Source organism: Rhamphochromis longiceps, linkage group LG5 (assembly GCF_057381845.1).
Source record: "Rhamphochromis longiceps isolate RC_006_pf linkage group LG5, R_longiceps_female_GT1.1, whole genome shotgun sequence".
NCBI classification, from domain to species: Eukaryota; Metazoa; Chordata; class Actinopteri; order Cichliformes; family Cichlidae; genus Rhamphochromis; species Rhamphochromis longiceps.
This window is the reverse complement of record NC_140561.1, coordinates 33,473-57,907: the sequence shown is the minus strand read 5'-3', so window position 1 is coordinate 57,907 and position 24,435 is coordinate 33,473. Positions and strand designations below refer to the sequence as shown.

At 41.5% G+C, this 24,435-nt stretch overlaps 2 protein-coding genes across 6 annotated transcripts; both read left to right on the top strand.

Annotated features, from left to right (window-relative positions):
• The first annotated feature begins 176 nt into the window (after nucleotides 1-176).
• On the top strand, nucleotides 177-7,420 carry LOC146668989 (alpha-enolase-like). 2 transcript variants are annotated; one of them, XM_085405401.1, is made up of 13 exons: nucleotides 222-269; nucleotides 1,574-1,722; nucleotides 1,852-1,946; nucleotides 2,124-2,219; nucleotides 2,768-2,826; nucleotides 2,932-3,001; nucleotides 3,866-3,999; nucleotides 4,125-4,347; nucleotides 4,497-4,694; nucleotides 5,133-5,334; nucleotides 5,911-6,019; nucleotides 6,330-6,388; nucleotides 7,169-7,420. In XM_085405401.1, the coding sequence occupies exons 3-13, from the start codon at nucleotides 1,862-1,864 to the stop codon at nucleotides 7,236-7,238; spliced, it is 1,305 nt and encodes a 434-aa protein (XP_085261527.1). In that variant the 5' UTR covers nucleotides 222-269; nucleotides 1,574-1,722; nucleotides 1,852-1,861; the 3' UTR covers nucleotides 7,239-7,420. The 2 variants fall into 2 exon arrangements, with proteins under 2 accessions (XP_085261526.1, XP_085261527.1); XM_085405400.1 differs by lacking the exon at nucleotides 1,574-1,722 and having other exon boundaries at nucleotides 177-269.
• Nucleotides 7,421-12,905: 5,485 nt separating this feature from the next.
• LOC146668988 (arginine-glutamic acid dipeptide repeats protein-like) lies at nucleotides 12,906-24,418 on the top strand. Of its 4 annotated transcripts, none has more exons than XM_085405385.1 (16): nucleotides 12,906-13,156; nucleotides 14,007-14,055; nucleotides 14,969-15,093; nucleotides 17,258-17,357; nucleotides 17,441-17,539; nucleotides 17,916-17,996; nucleotides 18,127-18,280; nucleotides 18,427-18,513; nucleotides 18,616-18,809; nucleotides 19,000-19,158; nucleotides 19,578-19,688; nucleotides 20,236-21,371; nucleotides 22,785-22,989; nucleotides 23,073-23,775; nucleotides 23,867-24,007; nucleotides 24,101-24,418. In XM_085405385.1, exons 1-16 carry the CDS (start codon nucleotides 13,131-13,133, stop codon nucleotides 24,277-24,279), a joined length of 3,549 nt encoding a protein of 1,182 aa, XP_085261511.1. In that variant the 5' UTR covers nucleotides 12,906-13,130; the 3' UTR covers nucleotides 24,280-24,418. The 4 variants fall into 4 exon arrangements, with proteins under 4 accessions (XP_085261511.1, XP_085261512.1, XP_085261510.1 ...); XM_085405386.1 differs by having other exon boundaries at nucleotides 18,997-19,158; nucleotides 24,107-24,418; XM_085405384.1 differs by having other exon boundaries at nucleotides 12,908-13,156; nucleotides 18,997-19,158; nucleotides 24,101-24,417.
• Nucleotides 24,419-24,435: the final 17 nt, after the last annotated feature.

Sequence of the window (24,435 nt, the reverse complement as noted above, 5' to 3'; positions counted from 1 at the left end):
TGCTCCATAAAACTTGTTGCAACTGATTTTCAGTCCAGATAGATAGAATGGTTCCTGTTAAAAGTCTGCAACACAGACATTTTTACCTACAAGATTTACACAGGCTACTGTAGAAGCTGATGGGGTTGTAGTTCACATTGGAAACTGTAGGGGCAGCAGCACGCACATAGGCGCTATTCTTCTTCTTCGTCTCTTCTCGCTCCCACTGTACCCGGTAGTTTTTCTCTTGCTCTCCCACAGACTCAAAGTTTTCTGCATCTGTTGTCAAGGTAATTATTTCTGGGCCACGGTTAATTAATGTAATTGGCCGTTCTGGTAGGTTTTGTTTAATAGTTCGTTTTCTCTGTAAAGTTTAGCTAGCTGATATTTGTCAACCATCCCCATCAGCAGCGCTGCTGCTACGATCGAGGTCCGTATATTAAAAAAAAAAAGTCATTCATACACTCTGCGTTTAGTTTACATTTATGTGTTTATCTTTAACTGAGGGTTTGTATCTTCCCATTCAACCACCTTTACTTGCTCAGTTTTTAATTCCACAATGCCAACTTTTAAGCTTAACCTCAGATTTCCTTGAGTATGTGTCCCTTTACAATCATTATATTTTGCATTAATAGAAGTCATGTAAGAAAAGATGTTAAAATGTAAAAGATTTATATATTCATGCTAATTAAATATCAATATTCTTTGCCAAAAAAGATCAAATATAGTGTTTATAGCTTTTTAAAAAATATTTCTCTATAAAATGGTTGCAGTGATTTATTTGGAGCATGCTTGGACACACGGTACATAAGGTAAAAACGGCTTTGTGCAATTCTAATGAGCTTGAAAGTCAATATTTGGTATGACCACCTTTATTCTTCATTATTTTTCATGAAGTCTGCAGAGGTTCTCAGTCATCCAGGTCATGGAGCAGTTTATTAAGCAAATCAGATAATGCAAATCCATTATGAAGTCTTTATCAGACCCTGCTGGATAAGCCTTTAGATCGATGCTTTATGCTTCAATGAATGAATTTTCAAGCCTCAGAGCATGATTTTGAAATTCTGCTACACTTTTGAAATTGCATATTCCTGAAGACATTGCGGCAGATATTTGACTTACAAAGATTTAAGTGTGTCTCTAGATATTGCTATTTGAAGATGAGTCCACAAAAAACAACTTAAAAACCCATCTCATCAGGAATAACTGGCAGTGGCAGATCAGTGGGCATAGATACCCTGTTATCCTAAGGCACAGACAGCAAGAACGGAGGACTTCTCAGAGTTGCCGCTTCTGTTCCTACTAAGAGAATTGGATAATATTGGGGAGCTAAAACAGAAATTGCTGTTTCTCTAATGTTTTGTTGTTGTTTTGGTGTTTTCTGTTTTTCTTTACTGAGTTTCTAGTAATCCTCATTATGTTTTGGCTTATTTATCTGTTAAGCAAATGGAAAAGATTACTGAACACGTCTATGTGGGTAGTATTGGCACAAAAAAGGAGTCAGTGTAATCACGATAGCATTGTTACTCTTCATGAAAACCTTGAAGTCCCTCACGTTTTTCTGCATAACTCAAGCTCAACCTTGCTGTGACAGACGCAACCATTTCCAGCTGCCATGTGATTAATCAGATGAGGAGGCCTAATCCAATTAGCATACTAGCATGCATGTTGGCGCTTTTAAGCTTGCAGCTAGGTCAGGATATTTTTGTTTGAGAGCTTCGCAGAGGGGAGAGAGTGAAAGAGGTACGGGAGACACGTTTTAATAATTCAAATAGAAACGTATATATTATTTTTTGTTGTATGTTTATTACATTTACAACAGCTTTTATTTTTTGTCCGATATTAACAAGTGCAGCTCTGTTTCTTCTCAAGGTCCTGCACCATGTCCATCGTTAAGATCCACGCCAGAGAGATCTTCGACTCTCGTGGAAACCCCACGGTAGAGGTTGACCTTTACACTGACAAGGGTAGGCCTAAATGTGCCTTCTGGGCCAGTTTTTGTTTTTTGTAGTTAAAATAGTGTTCATTACCTAAATTGTCCTTATGATGTGGTTATCTATGCACGTTTTGTTTTGTTTGTTTTATTATTATTTAGACATTTTTTATTCTTCTGTCATGCTTCCGTTTGCATGTACCTTTCCCAGGCTTGTTTAGGGCCGCTGTACCAAGCGGGGCATCTACAGGAATCTATGAAGCCTTGGAGCTCAGGGACAACGACAAGTCTCGCTACCTTGGGAAAGGTTTGTACATATTTCCTTTATTTAATTTCATGAAATTGTTGAAACATGTTTGGGGTTTTTTTTTGGTTTTTAATAAAGAAGCTTTATTACTTAAAGTATAATTCATTTTTTAAGAAAAATACTTTAAATATTGACTTCTTTTTTGTATTTCTTTTTTGTCTTTCTATGAGTTATCACAACTCACCATTCTCTCTCTCTTGTTCTCTTTGCCAGATATGAAAGGGTTAGTGAGTTTCCATTGCCTGTCCTTCTAATTTAAAATAAAAATGTGTCCATCTAATAGTCGATCAGTGTGCATGGTGGGCTGTCTGTAAAGCATGCTGTCATTTCAGTATTGATGATTTGCATGTTGATTTTAAAATAGCTGCTAAAACACTGACTATGGGGAAATAACAGAGTTAATTACGCAAACATCTCTTTCTTTGTGTCAAAGTATGAATTTTAGAATCAAAAGTTGCACGTTCTGCTAAATCTATGGCTTTAATATTGAGATTGCAAGGGTTGCCCATAATATTTTGATAAAATAATCTCTAATGTGTCCTTCACAGGAGTCTCACAGGCTGTAGAGCACATTAATTCAACCATTGCTCCTGCACTTGTTGGCCAAGTAAGATCATTTAGTGTCTGCATTTTCTAATATGTATGCTAAGTAACCTTTGGAAGGGTTTCCATCGATGATGAAATGCTAATGTGAAGCTTACTGTCTGCTCAGGATGTGTCTGTGGTTGAGCAAGAGAGAATTGACCAGATGATGATTGACCTGGATGGCACAGAGAACAAATGTAAGTGACAGAAGCATCTGTACTATTATGTACACTACAGCATAGTCTTCATAAATGTCTGCTTGATGACAGATTTCTCATACCTTTAATGGTGATGTTAAACAAATGAAGCATCTAATCAGCAGAATTGCAAAACTGTTCCAATGAGAACAGTTTTGTTTTCTTCTAGTTACACTAAAAGGTTTTCAAATGCTGTGTTTAAGATGGAGTAGTGAGTGAATGTGCAGTCTTTGTCCCCTCAGTCCAAAATTACATTAAAAAGAACCTTTTATTTTAACCTGTTATCAGTCGAGTTTAAAGAAAGGTGCCCATAAAAGGTTAATGCAACAGCGGTTTAAGACCTTTGCAAATGACCACTGGATAGGAGGATTATGTAGCGAGCATAGAATAGAATGGAAATATCCTTTATTGTCCCCCACTGAGGAAAATTCAGTAATGGTAGGTTTATTCTTCCCCTCATGCATCGTGTTATAGCTGCGACACAGAAACTGGAAATCATCCTTCTCCCGATGTCACCAGATGCTCCGCAACACTTATTAAAATGTAGTATACCCATCTTATGATGTCCTCTGCTCTGGCTACTGGCATCCTGCAGTCCTAGGGGCTAGGGAAAGGAACTCGGGGTGTGAACCCAGCAACAATTACAAAAAAAACTGAGTATGTTATATATATTGCACCTTTAAAGATGATTGTCATTAAGCGTTTACAGTCAAATTAGATCCATTTATTTCAATGTGAGACGAATCAAGGTGGTTCATCCTGATTTTTTTTATTTATTACTAATGCAATATTATTACATTTAAAATAATTATATACATTATGTTTTTTTTTGTTTTTGTTTTTTTGTTCATTTACAACTAACAGCCAAGTTTGGAGCAAACGCCATCCTAGGTGTGTCTCTGGCTGTTTGCAAAGCTGGTGCAGCAGAGAAAGAAGTCCCCTTGTATCGCCATATTGCTGACCTCGCAGAAAACCCAGAGGTCATCTTGCCTGTGCCGGTGAGACTTTGCTTATCTGATGGCACGCATAAATTTGCTGGCCTGTCTTCATTCAGTTGACCTTTCAGTAAACCTCTTATTATAATTCTAACATGCCTTATTTTTCCATTCTCTGCATTCATCAGGCCTTCAATGTGATCAACGGCGGCTCTCATGCAGGCAACAAGCTTGCCATGCAGGAGTTCATGATCCTGCCCATCGGGGCTAGCACCTTCAAAGAAGCCATGCGCATTGGAGCCGAGGTTTACCACAATCTCAAGAGTGTCATCAAGAAGAAATATGGCCAGGATGCCACTAATGTGGGTGACGAAGGTGGCTTTGCTCCAAATATTCTGGAAAATCAGGAAGGTAAACATTTGTGCTAAGGATGTATTTCTGTTGTGTCTTATTAAATATATAATGTCGTGTAAAAGAAGTTACACACAAGTTATACGAGAATATTCCTTCAGTAACAAATAATGAACATGTTTGTTCATATGTGATGTTTAACCTTGCAGCTCTGGAGTTGCTGAAGGAGGCCATTGCTAAAGCAGGGTACACAGATGAGGTTGTGATTGGCATGGATGTAGCAGCATCTGAATTCTACAGGGATGGAAAATATGACCTGGATTTCAAGTCACCTGATGACCCGAGTCGTTACATCACACCCGACGAGTTGGCTGATCTCTACATGAGCTTCGTGAAGGATTATCCAGGTAAAATCCCGAAACTGTCTGTTTTTTGCAAATAATCCGAGTTGTAAGTAGTCATTTTAAAGTAAGCAAAGTTTTTGCTTCTATAATTAGCACAACAGTTTTCAGATGAACTCAAATAATTAGTTTTTTTTCCTAATGATCAGTTAAATGTGGATTTGATACATTTGCATTGACTGAATGTGCCATTTGTATACAGCAGCAATGGTTGCTGGACGTTGGCCTCTTTATTACTACTTAAAAATTCCAATAAAATCAATTAACTTAATAACTTAAAGCTACATTTCCAATATTCCTCTATTGAATGTAATTGCAGAAGTGCAACAATCAGATTGTGTTGTTGGTGTTTCTTGTCTTGTAGGACTTCTTTTAATAAGTCTTGGACTTATTAGGTTTTAAAGTATCACAAGTCATAGTAATGTTGTTTAACTGTCCTTCCAGTGGTGTCCATTGAGGATCCATTTGACCAGGATGACTGGGCAGCCTGGACCAACTTCACTGGCAGCACAGACATCCAGGTTGTTGGCGATGATCTGACTGTGACTAACCCTAATCGCATCAGCAAGGCTGTGGAGGAGAAGGCCTGCAACTGTCTGCTGCTTAAAGTCAATCAGATTGGCACAGTTACAGAATCCATGAGGGCGTAAGTGAACCTTTGAAACTCATACAAATGTTTATATAAGTATTAGATTTTAAGGTGTGGGTGACGTGACTGTAATGTTACTTGAGTTGAGGACAGCTTTATATGTTATTTTACAAAAAACTTTTCGCTTCATTTTGCGTGAAATACGTATCATGATCACTTTGTCGGTACAGCAAAGTATAGAAAATAATTTCTTTGTTTAAGTAGGACAGGCTTTCGTGACCTGGTTCTATGGGTTTCTCTCTCTCTTCAGCATACATGTGTTTATGCCCTTGGTTACTATAAGTAACTGTAAGTACTGGAAGTGTAATCAAATCTTCCCAACATGTTTCCTTTCATGGAAACCCTAAAAGTCTTGCCCAAATATCCCAACTAAGCTTTAATCTGGTGACAGTGCTGATGATGCTACAAGCTAATGCTAACCAGAGCAATCGAATGATAACGTCATTGGTAGACCTTAAAATGCAAAGAAGAGAGGAGGGAAGAAGAAAGTGAAAAGAGTGAGAAAAGAATCATGAATTGTTGGAATTGCATCATCCATGTAGAATTTAAGGAAAATCTCGTTGCTCTCCGCAGGTGTAAGATGGCCCAGCAGAACGGCTGGGGTGTGATGGTGAGCCATCGCTCTGGTGAAACTGAAGACGCCTTCATTGCAGATTTGGTGGTCGGCTTATGCACCGGACAGGTAATACTTGATGTAAAGGTTTGACTTTTTAGAACATAAAATGAAACTTGTTTGTCTAGAATCCAAATGCCTTATTGTATCTGTGAGAAGGGGATTAGTGTTCCTAAACTGGATGTGGATTTTAGATAGATGATGTGCTTGCAGTGTATAGAATAAAGCACTGTATGAATGTATGGTTAAATCTGACTTTAAAGCACTTTGAGAAGAGTAGAAAAGCAGTATATAAATGAAAGTCTATCCTAATTATAATAATACAACTTGAACACATGTATTATAAATGCTAAAATAAACAATGCTTTGACACACTCAGATCAAGACCGGAGCTCCTTGCCGCTCTGAGCGTTTGGCCAAATACAACCAGATTCTCAGGTGAGCTTTACTCAACTCACAAGTTTTATCATGCTTCTCTGAAATGAGCATAAAAAGTGTAAAACATGAACAAGTGCTTTAACCTCCTGAGACCCGAACTCTTTCATGGCATGCATTTTTAATTCCTTTTTGCTACTTGAGTTGTTTGGGACCTGATTAATGTAAAAACAAAGGATTATGTGTTTGTTTTTCATTTGTTTTTACCTGATTTTTGTTTCTGAGAAAAATGAGATCCACATATGAGGACATTTGCTTTAAATTTTGATAGAACAGTGGCAGTATAATGTCCTTGTAAGTGGATTTCAGGCCCTTGTAGAGCAAAATGTAGTATTTTGGTCTAGACAACCCAAAATATGATGTCCACATATGTGGGTCCTAGGAGGTTAAGCCTGGATTCTATCTTAAGGCCAGCAGGTGGCGCTAGTTGTGGTTGCAAAAAATATTTCTGCTCCTATAGAAGTCTATGGGAAAATGGCTTTAGTGTGTTTACAGAAGTCAGTGTTTTGACCTCTATAAACATCTTTCTGCTGAGTTTATGCATTCAGTCACTTGTCTTGGGTTGTTATTTGTGATATGAACCAGCACACTCACTGGCCAATGAGCATGCAGCTTAAAAGTGAGACCCACCCATCGTCATCACAACGGCTTTTTGCAGTCAAGATGGCAACAGTAAATTTAAAAGTTAATTGAAAGTAAATTTTGTATCAAATGTTAAGTGTGATGAAAAGACCTCTTACTAAATTAAAGAGCAGAACTAATTTTGAATCTCTCTCACTACAGAATTGAAGAGGATTTGGGAGACAAGGCTCGCTTTGCTGGAAAAAACTTCAGAAAACCAGTGATGGAGTGAAGACTTTACAAATATGTGCATGCACACAAATGCACAGTAACTTGTTTGCTAATAAATGAAAATACATTTCGGCAATAAGGATAAATGTAGAACTACTCGCATAAAACCTGCTGTAATACTGAATAGAGAACTACCTGAAACTACTTGAACTCTGACTCTACAATAAAGTTTTCTTCCATCTTAAGTTTCTCTCTTTTTGTGGAGTAAAATAATTATTGAAATCTGTTGGAGTTGACACAATACATTGTGATTATTTCTTTTTATTGTGCATATGTTACATATTTTACTCAGACATCTTAAAAATTGTATCAAAACAATGTGATCTTCATAGTATCTTTCCAGATGTTTGGCTTGTACACAGTTTTTTTTTTTTTTTTTTTGGGGGGGGGGGGGGGTCAGCAGTTAAATTAAAGACAATGAAGCTATTTGGAAAATGAGATGACTCTACCTCTAAATAAGGGGGCCTGCTGACAACATTCAAATCTATTTCCAATTATCTTTTGACCTGCCAGCTTCATTGAATCGTTTGACTGCTTGAAAGAGGTCACAGAGTGGCTGTCTGCCAATTCTCTCATTTTAAATGAGAAGAAAACTGAGATTATGGTGTTTGATAGTCACAGTCCACGAGATCAGCTAGCTGCCCGATTTGGTCCCTTTGCTTGCTTTCTTACAGACACTGTAAGTAATCTGTGTTTGCCTGGATAGTTCATTTAAGCTGGATAAACAGGTTTCCTCTGTGGTTAAATCTGGCTTCTTCCAATTGCGCCAAATTTCAAAGGTCAAACGTTTAATACCGTACAAAGACCTTGAAAAACGTATCCATGCCTTTGTGACCTCCAGATTAGATTATTGTAACTCGCTCACCTCCAATGATAACATCCCGCCAGATGCGGATGCGCAGGCAGCTCAGTGCGCACTCGCGGAGCAGATACTGCACATGGAGCGGACATTCCCGGACTCTCTCATTATTGCTCTTGGGGACTTTAACAAAGCCAATCTGAGCCATGAGCTTCCCAAATACAAGCAGTATATTAAATGCCCGACCAGAGAGGAGAGGACATTAGACCACTGTTACAGCACGATCAGGGGGCCTATCGTGCGGTGCCCCGCGCTTCACTCGGACTTTCTCACCACGTCATGATCCACCTAATCCCCGCGTACAGACAGAAGGTGAAGCTCTCCAAACCTGTCGTGAGGACCAAAAAACTGGAGCAACGAGGCTGTGGAGAAGCTTCGCACGTGTTTGGAGTCTACAGACTGGGACACAATGAAGGCTGCTTCTAACAGCTTGGACGAGTTTACGGACACTGTCACCTCCTATATCCACTTCTGTGAGGACAGCATTGTGCCATCACACACCAGGGTGAGTTATAACAATGACAAACCCTGGTTTACTCCTAAACTCAAAAAGCTGTGGCTGGAAAAGAGAAAGGAGTTCAGAAGCGGAGACAGGGACTGCTACAGAGAGGCCAAGTACAGGTTCACTAAAGAAGTGGACATTGCTAAACATCAGCACTCTGAGAAGATGCAGCAGCAGATCTCAGAGAATGACTCGGCCTCTGTGTGGAAAGGTTTTAGGAATATCACCAACTACAAGCCTAAAACCCCCCACTCCACTGATGACTTGCTCTTAGCCAACACCCTCAACGACTTTTACTGCCGTTTTGTCGAGCCATCAGGCAGCCTTCACACCTCCAACGACCCCAACAATAGAGACACTTTGGACACTCATTCCCCCACCTCTCCCCCCTCCATAGAGCCATCACCACCTTCAATCACTTCACCTGCAACACCCCCCTCCTCACCCCACACAAAAGAGGATTTCACACCACCTCCTCCCACCACAACTCTTCATATTCATGAAGAAGGTGTGAGGAAGCAGTTTAGGAGTCTGAATGCTCGGAAAGCTCCCGGCCCAGACGGTGTGTCTCCTGCCACTCTCAGACACTGTGCAAACGAGCTGGCCCCAGTGTTTTCTGCATTTTCAACTCCTCACTGCAGGCATATCATGTGCCTGCCTGCTTCAAGTCCTCTACCATAATCCCTGTCCCCAAGAAACCTAGGATCACTGGACTAAATGACTACAGGCCCGTGGCTCTGACATCTGTGGTCATGAAGTCTTTTGAGCGCCTAGTTCTCTCCTACCTCAAGACCCTCACGGCCCCCCTCCTGGACCCCCTGCAGTTTGCATACAGAGCCAACAGGTCTGTAGATGACGCCATCAACATGGCCCTACACTTCATCCTGCAGCATCTGGACTCCCCAGGAACCTACGCCAGGATCCTGTTTGTGGACTTCAGCTCTGCCTTCAATACCATCCTTCCAGACCATCTCCGAGGCAAGCTTTCCCAGATGAATGTGCCTGATCCCATCTGCCGGTGGATCACTGACTTCCTGACGGACAGGAAGCAGCATGTGAGGCTGGGAAAGAATGTCTCGGACTCCCGGACCATCAGCACCGGCTCCCCTCAGGGCTGTGTTCTTTCTCCCCTGCTCTTCTCCCTGTACACCAACTGCTGCACCTCCACCCACCAGTCTGTCAAGCTAATCAAGTTTGCAGATGACACCACCGTTATTGGACTCATCTCGGACGGGGATGAGTCTGCCTACAGGAGGGAGGTTGAACGTCTGGTGTCCTGGTGCAGCCACAACAACCTGGTGCTGAATGCCCAGAAGACAGTGGAGATTGTTGTGGACTTCAGGAAGCACACAGCCCCACTCCCCCCCATCATCCTGACTGACACCCCCATCACCTCTGTGGACTCATTCCGCTTCCTGGGTACCACCATCACCCAGGACCTGAAGTGGGAGCCCACCATCACCTCCGTCATTAAGAAAGCCCAGCAGAGGATGTACTTCCTGAGGCAGCTGAAGAAATTCAACCTGCCAACACGGACGATGATGCAATTCTACACCGCAATCATCGAGTCCATCCGCACCTCCTTCATCACCGTGTGGTACGCTGGAGCCACTATCAGGGACAAACAGAGACTGCAGCGTGTTGTGCGCTCTGCTGAGAAGGTGATTGGCTGCAGCCTCCCATCTCTGCAGGACCTGTACACCTCCAGGACACTGGGGCGTGCAGCTCGGATCTCAGCTGACCCTTCTCACCCTGGACACAGTCTGTTTGACCTGCTCCCCTCAGGCAGGAGGCTCCGGTCCATTCGCACCAGAACCTCTCGCCATAAGAACAGTTTCTTCCCCTCTGCTGTTGGACACATGAACAATAACCGTATGACTGTTCCCACCACTAACACATGACCCTACGCTGTGTTCACTGCATCATTCCATGTTTGGCACTGATCACCACCTGCACTCATGTATATATCATGTATATATCTATCTATCTACTTAGCACTTTTAATTCTTATTCTCATTTTTATTTTCATGTCTATTTAAGCTTAATTTATAACAGTATTTATAACAGTATGTTTGCACTGAAGCACCGCAGCATTTTCCTAATGTTGTAAACCCGCTCAACATTTGGCAATAAAACCCTTTCTGATTCTGATTCTGATGTTCAGAATACAGCGGCATTTTTGCCTCCATTGCTCCAGTGCTCTCTGACTTACATTGGCTGCCTATTAAATTTCGTATTGATTTTAAAGTTGTGCTGCTTACTTTCAAATGCCTAAACAACCTTGCCCCTGACTATCTCACCGACCTCCTCAGTCTCTATACTCCCGGCTATTCTTTACGATCATCTGGTCAGTTACCTCTGGCCCAGCCCAGGCACCGTCTGAAGACTAGGGGTGATCGTGCCTTTGCCTCTGTAGCACCAAAGCTCTGGAATAGTCTTCCTGCTACTGTTCGTCCCTCTGACTCCATTCAATCCTTTAAAGCACGCTTGAAAATGTACCTATTCGACCTGGCTTTTCCAACTCACTAATTCTCACCGCTCATTAATTGCTTGCTACTCATTTCTCTGGATAATCATGATTTCTCTCTATCTCTACTTACTTGCTTTTGTTTGTTCTCTATTTTAGCTTGTTTTAATGACTTACAGTTCAGTGTAATCATTTACTGTTTATTCCTTACTGTGAAGCACTTTGATGTACCCTCTGGTTTTTTAAACATGCTATATAAATAAAATTGTATTGTATTGTTAATAAGATCAGTGTATATTACAACAGCAAAACACACTTGTAGTAGTTCGTTCTTGATGTTTTGTTTTTTTAGTTAAACTGGCTCCTGATGCTGTTTTTAGTTTTTGTTTTGTGTTTTTCCTTCTCATATGCAGACATGAGAGGATCAACTTTGAAATAGGGCTTACGCTATCCTCAACTATTACAAGTAAATCGCAAACCCTAATATAAATGTGATTCTCCCATAAAATCTTAAATGTCCAAACCAAAGATGCAGGAAGATTCAGAATATTCAGACTTGTATAATTTTAGAGCAAATCAGGACATACATGCCTCTTGTCATTCAGGTAACGCAGCTGTAACGCCTCAAAGCACTTTTTATTGTAAGGTAAAGACCCTACAATAATACAGAGAAAACCCCAAGAATCAAAGGATGCCCTATGAGCAAACACTTGGCAACAGTGGGAAAGAAAAACTCCCTTTTAAGGGGAAGAAACCTCCAGCAGAACCAGATTCTGGGAGGGCTGAGGGAGAATTTAAAAACACGCTTAACTGTGGACAGTGATGCTGGTATTCCACCAATTTCCAATGAGCCATGATGGTTTCTGGGTTCTTCCTGAATATCTCAAACAACTTCCTGTCATCTCAGGGTGACACTTTAGGTCTTCCTCCAGATATTTGCAAAAGTGTTAACAAAAGTGTAATGAAGATCCTGGAATCTGCAGTTTAGAAATGGTTCTACAATTCTTCTTAGATGTCCACTGAGTTCATTGGATTCCCTATCGTCCAGAGTATTGTTCAGTCCAGCGACTGGCAAAAAGAAACTTATTAGTTGTAGTCAGTTTTGATCACTAATTAGATGTCGATGGTGAACCTTCAGCACCACCTAATAAAAGATTTAAGTGCATGTTTGTGTGTGTACTATTGACCCTGTGTGGATTAGAGAAAATCCAAAATAAATTCAAAATTTTGCACCCAATTCTTGTTTTTGTTTTTTTAAATAGACATTTAAAATGTTTGCCGCACAGTATTTGACCCTGGAGAGAGCGCGAGAAAAAGCAGTTCATACAAATCATTAAAAGTCCAATATTACCATGACAGCCATTCCCATGAAGAGTGTGTGCAAACTAATAATAATAATGATAATAATGATAATGATAATAATAATAATAATAATAATAATAATAATAATAATAATAATAATAATAATAATAATTTATTTTTAACGTTATTATTACATTATATATTAATATTATTATTATTAACAATTTGCAATATGGCGGGTTGCAATGTACATGTATGTAATATTTAATGGTTATTTTGTTTACTTCTGTTTGTGGTGAACTCAAAGCAAATGTGACAACAAAAAAGCTGAACCGCATTAAGTGTATTGTCTAAATCACAGCTTGTGTAGGTGGCGGTCAATGTGGTGTGATGTGTTTCAAAATGCTGTCTAATAACCGCAGCAGTACACACAGTATGGTGTGTTGTTTGATTCATGGCTGCCTGTGCAGCAGCGGTAGCAGCAGCTGCTGGTGGTGGTGATGATGATCATGAAGCCTCGGTATCGTTTGCGCTGCTTGCTGCTGATCCGCGGCACATGCTCAGTTATGTACACCCAGGCAACTTTGAAGTCTTAGCTGTGGCTGCTGAGGTCATTGCACAGGGAAAAAAAATAGAGCGAGTCCCTCCACTACACCGCCTCCATTTTGAATAGCCATGTAATAGGGGATTCGCATAGTTTGTGTGTATCGCCCGCTGACTGCGCTGCGTAGTGTCAACAAGCCACATCCAAACATCCTTCGACATGGACGACCTGTTCAGTCCGCGGAGGTAACTTCATTAACTCGCCGCCTTCATTTACGTCGCATTATTTAGTTGTCTTGAAATGTGTGTTTTAGTGTTTCCCCGCGTTACTTTGAGAGCAGCTTGTGTGAAATAGTCGGAGTGTCAGTGGTCACGAAGTTCGTGCCTGGCTAACAAGCTAGCCAAAATAACAGCGTAACGCTACTGTCTAGTTAGCAGCTAATGGCACGGGCTTGTCAAAACGCTTTTCTGGGCACGGTTATTTCTGCAGCTATCGTGTAAATAATGTCAGTAAATTGGATTAACCTTAGGTAGAGTTTGCAAACATTTATTGAATCGGCTGTGGAATTCCCGTGAGGCATGTATTTACATGAGAGACTGCTAATCGGTGTCAAAATGTTAGGCATGCTAATGTTGATAATTATTATGGAATGCTTAGGTTAACTAGGCTGGGTAGGGTTTACTGTCAGTCTGATCTCCAAAAGTAGCACACACTGTTCTCGTAATGGTGTCCGTAGAAATTAGCAGCTCATGTATGATTGATTGACAGGGTTTTGCGATGGCTGTAGCGTCGGATTTCATTCATGTAATATAAGGAAACGTCGCTGCTCACGGCTGAGATTGGCCCACAGAGGCGGAGGGGCGGGATGTTATCGCACTGCTGAAATCACTGTGCAGTCTGTGCGAGGGAAGCTACTCTGACAAGTTACATGCAAATATTGATCTTGTGCCTGACTACATACCGTACAGCGTTAATTACCTGTTAAATACATGTGTATGCATTTCAGACTGCAGTTAATTAATACAATTGAGTTTAATTTGCTCTGGTGTAGAAATGTAATGCTGCCTGTTTTTTGTTTTTCTTCTGTACTTTCAGGAGCCTAAACAGCACACAGGGAGAGATCAGAGTGGGGCCAAGTCATCAGGTAGCTGCTTTATTTTATTTATTTATTTTTATAAATAAACTATAATTAAGAAATGCACCAGCTACTAGACTCACTGTACAGCCAGTTCCACAAGACTTGTTGAGATTAGGAGGTGTTTTCTGAACAATGTAGCTAAACATGTGTCTTTCAAACCTGCAGGGACTTGCACAGGTTTGCAGTTTCACAACTTTTTCTTATTTGTAGGGCTGCACCAATTTGTATGATAACCACAGCTGTTTCCAGTGATTTTTTTTTGTTTGTTTGTATTATCCTGCTCTTTTTGTGTGTGTATGTATATGTGTGTGTGTGTGTGTGTGTGTGTGTGTGTGTGTGTGTGTGTGTGTGTGTACATACATATACATATACATACTCAGAACAATGAGAAAGTCCAAGGAACTCAAGATCTAAGGAAAATCAATATACCTAAGTATTGGTCAGTCCAATGAGTGCTGTCAAACAAATCCTTTTTAAGGTGGCAAAGAGAAACTACCAGTTGTCAATCAAGTTAATAGGCTTCGGCTTTGTCAGCACTGCCAAGAGCCAGGTCTCTCTTGGAAATGAGATTTTTCATCTCAATGAGATATTTACCTGGATAAATAAAGGACTAATAACAAATAAATAAAAGATTTATATATTTGAGCCTGTGTGAATTAAAGAAAGATATACATGCATCCCTTGTAAATGTTTCTTTCATAGCTAATGTTACATTCCGGTTTCTTCATGGAAATCCTATTATGTAACTCAGCTTGCTAAACCTATTTGATAACCAGAAAAACCTTAAACCATTATTTACTTCATACACATGCTAATAATGTGTTTTTTGTAGCTTTTTCTTTGTAAGTTTTGCTTTTGTTGTCCCTTGTACTGATTATTTAATTGCTGTGCTTTTGGCCTTTCGTTTGTTGCACTGCAGGCCAAGCTCCCAGAGCTGCAGCCACGGCCTGCGCCTGGTTTGCAAACTCAAACAGAGAGTGAGGAGCTCATGTGGACGCCTGGGGTCAATGACTGTGACCTTCTCATGTACCTCAGAGCTGCTAGGTAAGTGGAAGTCTTGGCACCTTTTGCAAATAAAAAAAAAATTGCATGTATAAAATTTCTTCAGAAATTTACAATAACATCTAATAGTAAATAACTCAGTGCCCTTACTGAACAGCTAAATACAGATGTAACTTTTTGATTACAAAATAATCTAAAACTGTTATGTAACCTTTAATGTGTTTTGGCAGTACGTACCATTATTGGTGTAAAAATACTAAAAGGCAAAGAGAGCCAGTCTTACCGGCCCACTTTTGACACAGTCATCAGGAAAGTGTTACAGATGAGGAAGTACATGCAAAATAGAACCACTCTTGGTTTCGCTATTGTTGTTAGATAATTTCTTTTCTGGTTGGTTGCAGTAGATTTCAGTCAGTTAAGACTCTATTGTGCTTTTTGTTTTGAGTTTTTTTGCTGCGTTATGTTGAAGTTAGAAAATATTGAGGCGGTGATGCAGGGATTTAGTGAATACTGCTGTATCTAATCTGGCCTTACAGTTGCTTGTGTTGGTGGTTTGTTGGTATTCAGCATTTCAGCAACATTTTTCATTCGTCGGTACCTGTTAGTTTAAAAAAAAATAGTGCTCCAATGTAGAGCTGGGCGATATAACGATATGTATCGCGATATAACTTTTACTCGATAGAGAAATTAAGCTATCGCGATAGACCTCGCCGCTCTTGTCCTCTTAAAAAAAAAAAAAAAAAAAAAAAAAAAAAAAAAAAAGGTCAGCCGATCCAAATTCAGTAGCGCAGAGCCGAACCAATCACAGCCGCAGCATCACGTCGCGTGACTTGTTACGTACAGCACAAGTGCCAAGCCGCACATGTGTTTGTTTGGGAAGCAGCCAGCAGGTAATGGAGCCAGCGCATAATGGAGGAAATGAGTGTGCCGACTAGAAAAATCAACCGAGCGTGACCGAAGAGAAAACAGATGACGGTTCCAATGCCGGAGAGATTGTCGAACGGAAGAGCCATAGAAGTTCCGTAGTGTGAAGGTATTTCAGCTATTTCAAGTCTGACAAAAAACAGAGTAGCGTGCACTGTAAATTGTGCCGAAAGCAAGTCTGGAAATACAATAAACTGGTGCATGCGTCACACTGCGCCACGTTATTGTTTCGGTGAAATGAATTTCTACAATACTGTTACTGTTAATTCTACTCTCTGCAGTGTTTAAATGCTTACATATACACACAGTTACTGTCCGTCCACACACACGACTCTGTTCTGCTTCTATGCCCCAGCTTTGTTTACTTTTTCCCACCGAGGCTTCTAGACTTCTGATTGGCCAACATTTCTGCACGGTTAGGAATCTAGCGCCACCTGCTGCTTTGGCATGTTCATAGCAGCGTTTTCCTTCATTTCTGCCTTTACGTGTGAACGGGATAATTTTTTTAAAACGGAAACGGAAAATCTCCGTTTTCAAAAATACCCGTGTACGTGTGGACGTAGCCTCAGTCTCTGACTGGAAGCGCTAATTCGTCATTCGGCTTTTGTCAGACTAAAGTAACTGTTAAAACTGTTTGAAAAGCTCAGCTATACAACAAGGAGAGATTGAGAATTTCCTTTTAGTTCTCAGTTTATTTGATATTGACAAAAGTTAGTCTGTTTTGTCTGTTCTTCTGTAACACAAACTAAGATTTATTTTTAGAATTAATACTTTGTTTCTAAGTGGAATTGACAATTTAGTCTGTTTCGTTTGTTCTATTTTGAAACTTAAACGCTTTAGCGGCTGTCTTTTGTGTAGTTTGCAATATTTGCCTTTATTTATCTGAGTACATCTACCCTGTTGAACTTATTATGGGAAATAAATATTTAAAAACAAGCTGCTGATTATTTCACATTTTACTTGTGAGCAACAGCACATTTAAATCTTACAAATATAGTTATTTGGCTTATATCGTGATAGATATCGTTATCGCCTGAAATGAAAAAAACATATCGTGATATGAAAAAATCTCATATCGCCCAGCTCTACTCCAATGATATAAATGTTGCTTTTCTTGCTCTTAAGCTGCATTGCTGTTCTCGCCTTTATTTTTTTGCCTGATTTATTAAATATCATGTAAGCAGGCAACATAGGAAAAGTAATGTCAAACTAAGAAAGGGTAAAGGTACCCCTTCAGCATTGGTTTCACTTGTTAACATAAATACTTCTGTTTATTTTCAAGGAGCATGGCGGCATTTGCAGGGATGTGTGATGGTGGATCCACAGAGGATGGATGTTTAGCAGCCTCCCGTGATGACACCACACTCAATGCTCTGAACATGGTATGAGGCACAACTTGAGTCATATTATTATTTTCCAGCATCATTTATTGCAGATGTATTAAAATCCACAATTTTTATTTTAGCTTCATGCAAGTCACTATGATGCAGCAAAAGCTCTCCAGCGTCTTGTTAAGAAGCCTCTGCCAAAACTTATTGAAAAGTGTTGGTCGGGAGACGACGTGGTGAGAGCCTTTTTTTTTTTTTTTTTTTTTTTTTTAGTTATATTGCATTAAAGGTTTTTTAGATCTTTGTGCAAGCTTATACAATTTCTAAAGGGTTTAAATATATGTAACACATTTAGTATTTGCGGGTAGTGTAGATGTATTTTGTTTTATTATTATTTGGGCAGTTTGCCTGCATCTTAAATGGTTCTTCAGATAGAATCTAATATGATGCATCTCTGCAGTAGCATTGCGTCTGTAACAGCTACATGTTTTAAAAAGCAGATCACTAGTTTTACAAGGTAAATCAATTGCATGTTTATTGAAAGCTCCTGTTTGTAATAGTGTTCTGCCTGAATATCATTCAATTTGTTTTGCCTTCTGTTGCTCCCTACAGAAACGCTTCATCAAAGGCTTGAGACAATATGGCAAAAATTTCTTCCGCATTCGGAAAGACTTTCTCCCCAGCAAAAAGACTGTAATTTCACATTATGCTTTTGCAGACAAAGCAATTTATAATGATTGTAACATGTCACTGTTGTCACATCTTTGATCAGAAAGCCATAACATGACAGTCATAACATGACTATCTGTGTTCTTGTCATCAGGGAGAACTGATCACTTTCTATTACCACTGGAAGAAAACACCAGAGGCCGCAGGAACCAGAGCTTACCGACAGCAGCGCAGGCAGCCGTCCTCTCGCAAAGCAAAAACCCGATCTGCAGCTTCTCCTTTGAACGCACAGTCTCGAAATTATTCAGGTAATCCTCATAAGCTTCTTTGGAAAGGTGTCCCCAAGTCTGTTGAATGGAGGGGTAATTGTAAAATCCAGAGGTTTGGCAGTCCTATGAGCTGGACTTTGTGTTGGTCTAAGCTGTTTTTGGCATGTTTGTTTGTTTTCTTGTAGTGGATGCAAGTTCTGCCAGTGATGATGATCTTGATAGTGAAGACAGTGAACAGGAAAGCAAGAGTTGCAGTCATTGTGGCACAACAAGTGAGTTTTAGTTTTAGAACAGTGGCTAAAAGCTGATAAAGAAAGCTGTTTTTAAACAGTTAACAGTGAAACTTGTACCTAAAGCCATTTTTCTTGTTACAGCTTCTAAGGATTGGCACCAGGGTGGGAGAGGCAACCCTTTGCTGTGTACAAGTTGTCGTACTTATGAAAACAAACACGGATGTCTGCCGTCAGCCCCAAAGTCAGGAAGCGCTCCGTTCATGTTTAAACCTGTTAAAGTGGAGGAAGAAGTGAACAGCAAGCATGCCATGAGGACACGGCGTAGCAGAGCACCTGTAAGCGTGAGGCTGGCAGATCAGCCACACACTCACTATTACCAATGACATTAGATTACAATTAAATTCGATTTCATAGCTTTAAGTCTTGCTTCACCTCTTTGCAGGTTTTGCGAGTAAGGGATACTTGTCATCCTTGTTTTGGGTTTTAACAATATTAAATGTGTGTTCTGTTTTGTTTTTAAAGCAGTTATCATCGTTACGAAGTGGCCACAGAAGGCTTACAGGCTCCCCGACCAGTGAGGATCAGCAGTCCAGTAACCAGCCCTCCCCGAGTGGATCCATCTCCAATTCTTTGAGATCGTCTTCCACAGATACTAAGAATGAATCCACAAAGAAAACAAACAAGGTAGAGCATGATTACCTATTCGTATACTTGTTGGACCTGTTTGGAATTATCTTGTGATACTAGCTTGGTTGTTTGTGGGTCACTTTGGTTGCTGCCAAACAGTGGAGTGTGGGTTTCTTTTTTTTTTTTTTTTTTCTTTTTGCCTTGACAACCACATAATTTTTCAGGAAAAAGACTAGATGTTACGGTCCCTGATAATGCATTGCTTTAAATGGAGAGAGTCTTAAGGGATGGCTGTGATGAGGAAAGGCAGCCCAGAAACTTTACCTGCAGCACACATCGTTGTGTGCCTCAACTTTCGGTCTTTTAACAAAGCTAATATTTAAACAGCTGTGTGCACAGCATTACGATGTGTGTATAGTTCTGTCGGTTGGAGTCATCTAATTTGTGGAGAGTAATGACATTTTTGTCCTCTGCAGAGGATAAAAGAGGAGGTCACGTCACAAAAGTCAGCAAAACGTGTACGGGAAAGTGCTGCTCAGGAGCCCGATGAGCCTGAGAAAGTAACACCTAAAAGGCCAAAGACACAGGTGAGAGCACATGAGCACTTATTGCAAACTAAAGCTGCAGTAACACTTTTATGATGATCCTCATCATTTTTGTAATGGTAAAAATGGTAATTGGCCTGTATTTGTATAGCGCTTTTTACTAGTCCCTAAGGACCCCAAAGCGCTTTACACATCCAGTCATCCACCCATTCACACACTGGTGATGGCAAGCTACATTGTAGCCACAGCCACCCTGGGGCGCACTGACAGAGGCGAGGCTGCCAGACATTGGCGCCACCGGGCCCTCTGACCACCACCAGTAGGCAACGGGTGAAGTGTCTTGCCCAAGGACCCAACGACCGAGACTGTCCAAGCCGGGGCTCGAACCAGCAACCTTCCAATTACAAGGCGAACTCCCAACTCTTGAGCCACGATCGCCCCATAATATCTAAAGAAAACCTGTTGTTCTTCAGTATATATAAAAACACAGTTACTGTAGACATGAATTCACTTTTAAGTACAATATGAACCAGGCTTTTTGGTGTGTGTGTGTGTGTGTGTGTGTGTGTGTGTGTGTGTTTTCCTCCAGGATCCACAGAGCTCGCGTTCAGAGGGTGAGGCTGAGGTTGAGGAGGAAAGCTCTTCAGAGAGTCGCAGTGCTCAGGACGATGGCAGCAGTGACACCAAAGACATCGATCAAGACAACCGAAGCTCTTCTCCTAGCATTCCCAGCCCTCAGCAGGGCAACGAGAGTGATTCTGACTCATCTGCCCAGCCCAACGGTGTTCCATCAGAGCCGGTTGCCCCCACTGCTGTGTTAGCTGACACACCGGTCCCCCAAGCCCTCCCCTCACAGCCTATCACTCCCCAGCTACTGCAAAGCATACCCTCTGCAGACCCAGCTCAGAGCCCCCCTCCTCCCTCTCCAGATCCCCCTCAGGCCGCCACTGGCCAGTCAGCTGCCACAGTAGGCACAAATAGCCGTGCACAGCCCACCCCTCACTGTATTTCCGGTCCACCTGCTCTGCCATCATCATTGGAACAGGAGTCTCCTGTTCCTCCAGCATTTCAGATCCCATCCACTCTCAACTCTGCGCAGCCTTTGCAGCTGCATGGTCCATCACCTTTGCCCCCACAACGACCCCCATCCTTCTTTAGGGATGGTCAGCTCCACCAGCCTCCTCTTCCTGGTCCTCAAGTCAAGCCTCCTCCCACTACTCCTATTCCACCTTCACACAAACAGCTTCCCCATCAGTCTGCTACACCTTTCCCCCAGATGCCCTCTAATCTTCCGCCGCCTCCTGCTCTAAAGCCTCTCAATTCCTTGCCCAACCAGCATCCTCCAGGTGCTCCCCCTCCCCCTCTTCAGCTTATGCCACAACCTTTGCCTGTGCATTCACTTCCAAGCCAGCTTCCAGTGATCTCTCAGGTGCAGACAAACTCTGGAAAAAACATGACTTCCTCTTACTCACCTGCTGCAGCCTCACACCCCCTCACCTCTGTAACACCCGCTGCTATTGGCCCTGTACCGAGCCTCCAGCCATCATTCCAATCTCTTCCTCTGAGACCTTCGTCTGGCAGCGCTGCAGGAGGTTCGCAAGTTCAGGTTAAAGAGGAGCCTCTTGATGAGATGGAGGAGGCTGAGAGCCCACCGTCTCCACCTCGAAGCCCCTCACCAGAGCCAACCATTGTCAACATGGCAAGTCATGCCAGTCAGTCTGCACGGTATGTTTTTGTTTGTTTGTTTGTTGCAAAAAACAATCCAGGTTTTACTTGACAGGTGCAGTAAAATCACCTGAGAAATGTCAGTCCAGCATTTTTTCTCCTTTTAAAAGATGTTTTGACCTGTGAGAAAAATATGTTTCCCTTTCGCGTTCAGCACTTCTGTCTGAGAAATGTCTGAGAACAATAAAGTATATCTCATCTTTACTCAGCTGAGAAATTCTCCACTAGGCTCATTATCTCCTCTCTGAACTTGCTTGTCTGATATTTTTTGTCCTGGGCAATCAGTGAACAGTGAATTTTTACCAGCCACAATACAATAGCTGGTATTGTTTTCATCTTTTCAGTGTGTTTGTGTCAGCAGATAGCATCACAACTCAGTATGATGCACTTGTTAAACTATGCAGGAGCGTAGCTGAGATAAAAATCAAAGTCCAGTGCAAAGGGTGTGTGAGAGTCTGTGTGATGTAAGTCTCTGTGATCTCAAGATGGCAGTATTTTTTCTTAAGTTTTATATTTTATTGTTCTTTACACCAATTCTTGAAGCTTTAAACAAACAGATGTGTGAGAGCAATGACACCTAAAAGAGTAAAAGTATTGGAGCAGAGTCAAAGAGCTGAGCAATGCAGCTGAAATGGACTGTAGACTGTGGTGGTAATTTTATGTATCAATACAAGTCACACTTTTCATATACAAGTAGTCATGGGAACTACTGTTACAGTAGCTGCTTTAACCGTGGGCCAGTTTGCAGCACATTTTGCTTTTCCACCAAATTGACTGGATGTATTTCTGTTTGTCTCCGGTCAAAATTTAGATTTTGATATTATTAATTTGTTGTAAAGCGTGACAAAAAAAATTGAAAACACAATAATTGGCAGGATAATAAACTCACACCAACCCCTCAGCTAGTCTGGAAGTTCACACAAAATGATTCATTCTTCGACTAGAACTTAAGTTGATCCAAAATGCCCTTCAAATGTTTCACCAGGCTTTTAAATCTGCCTGAAGTCTGTCTGAAGCTCTTTGTATTGGGAGACTTAGATCAAAATCATAACGTTTACTTTTATTTTCATTTCCAGATAAGTGATGGACGTAAGGCAATCAAACAATGAGCATAAACAATGTTGTAATACTGGTTCTTGATAAAGTTTCTTAATAGCTGAGAGTAATTTAATAAACATACATAAATGAGTTTCAGGTTAAGTGAAGAAAAATCTCAATGCTTCATTTAAAGAACCATCTAAAAATAGATATTTTTGTAAGCAAATCAACATTAAATGAAAGTGTTGTTTAAATTTCATTAGACTTTGCGTCTATAATATAAAAGCTAAACTTTTTGAATGATTCGTAATGCAGTTTTGTGCATATGAAGCTGATACTCAGTGCTCATAAATGCATATCTGTTAAATATTTCAGGTTTATCAAGCACTTGGATCGTGGCTACAACTCGTGTGCCAGGACAGACCTTTTCTTTACTCCACTGCCATCCTCCAAGCTGGCCAAGAAAAGAGAGGAAGCTGTAGAAAAGGCCAGGAGAGAAGCTGAGCTCAGTGCTCGACAAGAACGGGAAAGGGAGAAGGACAGAGAGAGAGAGCGAGAAAGGGAGGCCGACAGAAGTGCTGTAAGTGCAATATTCTTTTAATTTCATTTTTCCCCTTTTTGTTACATAAAACATGTCAACAGTTATCTCTCATTTGCTTACAGAGAGCATCCAGCTCCTCTCATGACAGTCGTATGAGTGAAGCTCAAATGGTGGCTCAAGGCCACGGACGCCCCTCCTTTGAGCAGCCGCCCACCACAGTAGCAGCCGTTCCTCCCTACATTGGCCCAGACACACCTGCCCTGCGCACCCTAAGCGAATACGCCCGACCCCATGTCATGTCTCCCACCAACCGCAACCATCCTTTCTATGTGTCCCTGACCCCTGGTGACCCTTTGCTGGCCTATCACATGCCTGGCCTGTACAGTGCTGAGCCTAGCCTCAGAGAGCGTGAGCTGAGGAACCTCAGAGAGAGGGAGTTACGCGAGAGGATGAAGCCTGGCTTTGAGGTCAAACCCCCAGACCTGGAAACCTTGCACCCTGCTGCAAACCCTATGGAGCACTTTGCAAGACATGGGCCATTAGGTCTTCCTCACATACCTGGGCCCCCACATCCCTTTGCGCCGTTCCATCCTGGGCTGAACCACCTAGAGCGTGAAAGAATGGTGTTAGCGGCACCTCAGCTGCGCCCGGAGCTGACTTACGCTGAGCGACTCACTGCAGAGCGGCTTCACGCTGAGAGGATGGCTTCAGTGGCGACTGATCCTGCTGCCAGGCTGCAGATGCTTAATGTTACACCCCATCATCACCAACACTCTCACATTCACTCCCACCTCCACCTGCACCAACAGGACCCCCTCGGTCAAGGTGAAGTTAATTATTCAGCAGTATTCAACATATCAAGGTCTTAATATTACTTTAGCTTTTTACAATAGGTCTTTCTTTTTTCTTCAAACAGGTTCAAGCCCTCATCCACTAGTGGATCCTCTGGCAACAGGACCACGTTTGGCCCGATTCCCTTTCCCTGCAGGCCCAATCCCCAACCCTTTACTTAGCGATCTTCCTCATGATCATGAGATGCTGCGCCACCCACTATTTGGTTTGTAGTCTTTAATGTACTTAGTCACAGACCACATCTTGACTCATTTCTAAATTCCACTGGTTCACTGTGACCTTGTTTAAATTTGAAAAGGAGCAGCGTATCCACGAGAGCTGCAGGGCCCAATTCCTCCGATGTCTGCAGCTCATCAGCTTCAGGCCATGCATGCTCAGTCTGCAGAGCTGCAGAGGATGGCAATGGAGCAGCAGTGGCTGCACGGGCATCACCTGCATGGAGGCCCTCTACCAGGTCAGGAGGATTATTACAGGTGAGCTCTCTCTATTCGGTCACTTTAGTAATTTGAATAATAAAATTCTCTATCTGAATTCATGTTTGACCATTTAACTGCGCAAGGTACAAATTGAAATTGTACTTTTCAGTGATACTTTTACATCATTTGCCAAAATGTCCAACATGCAGTCAACACT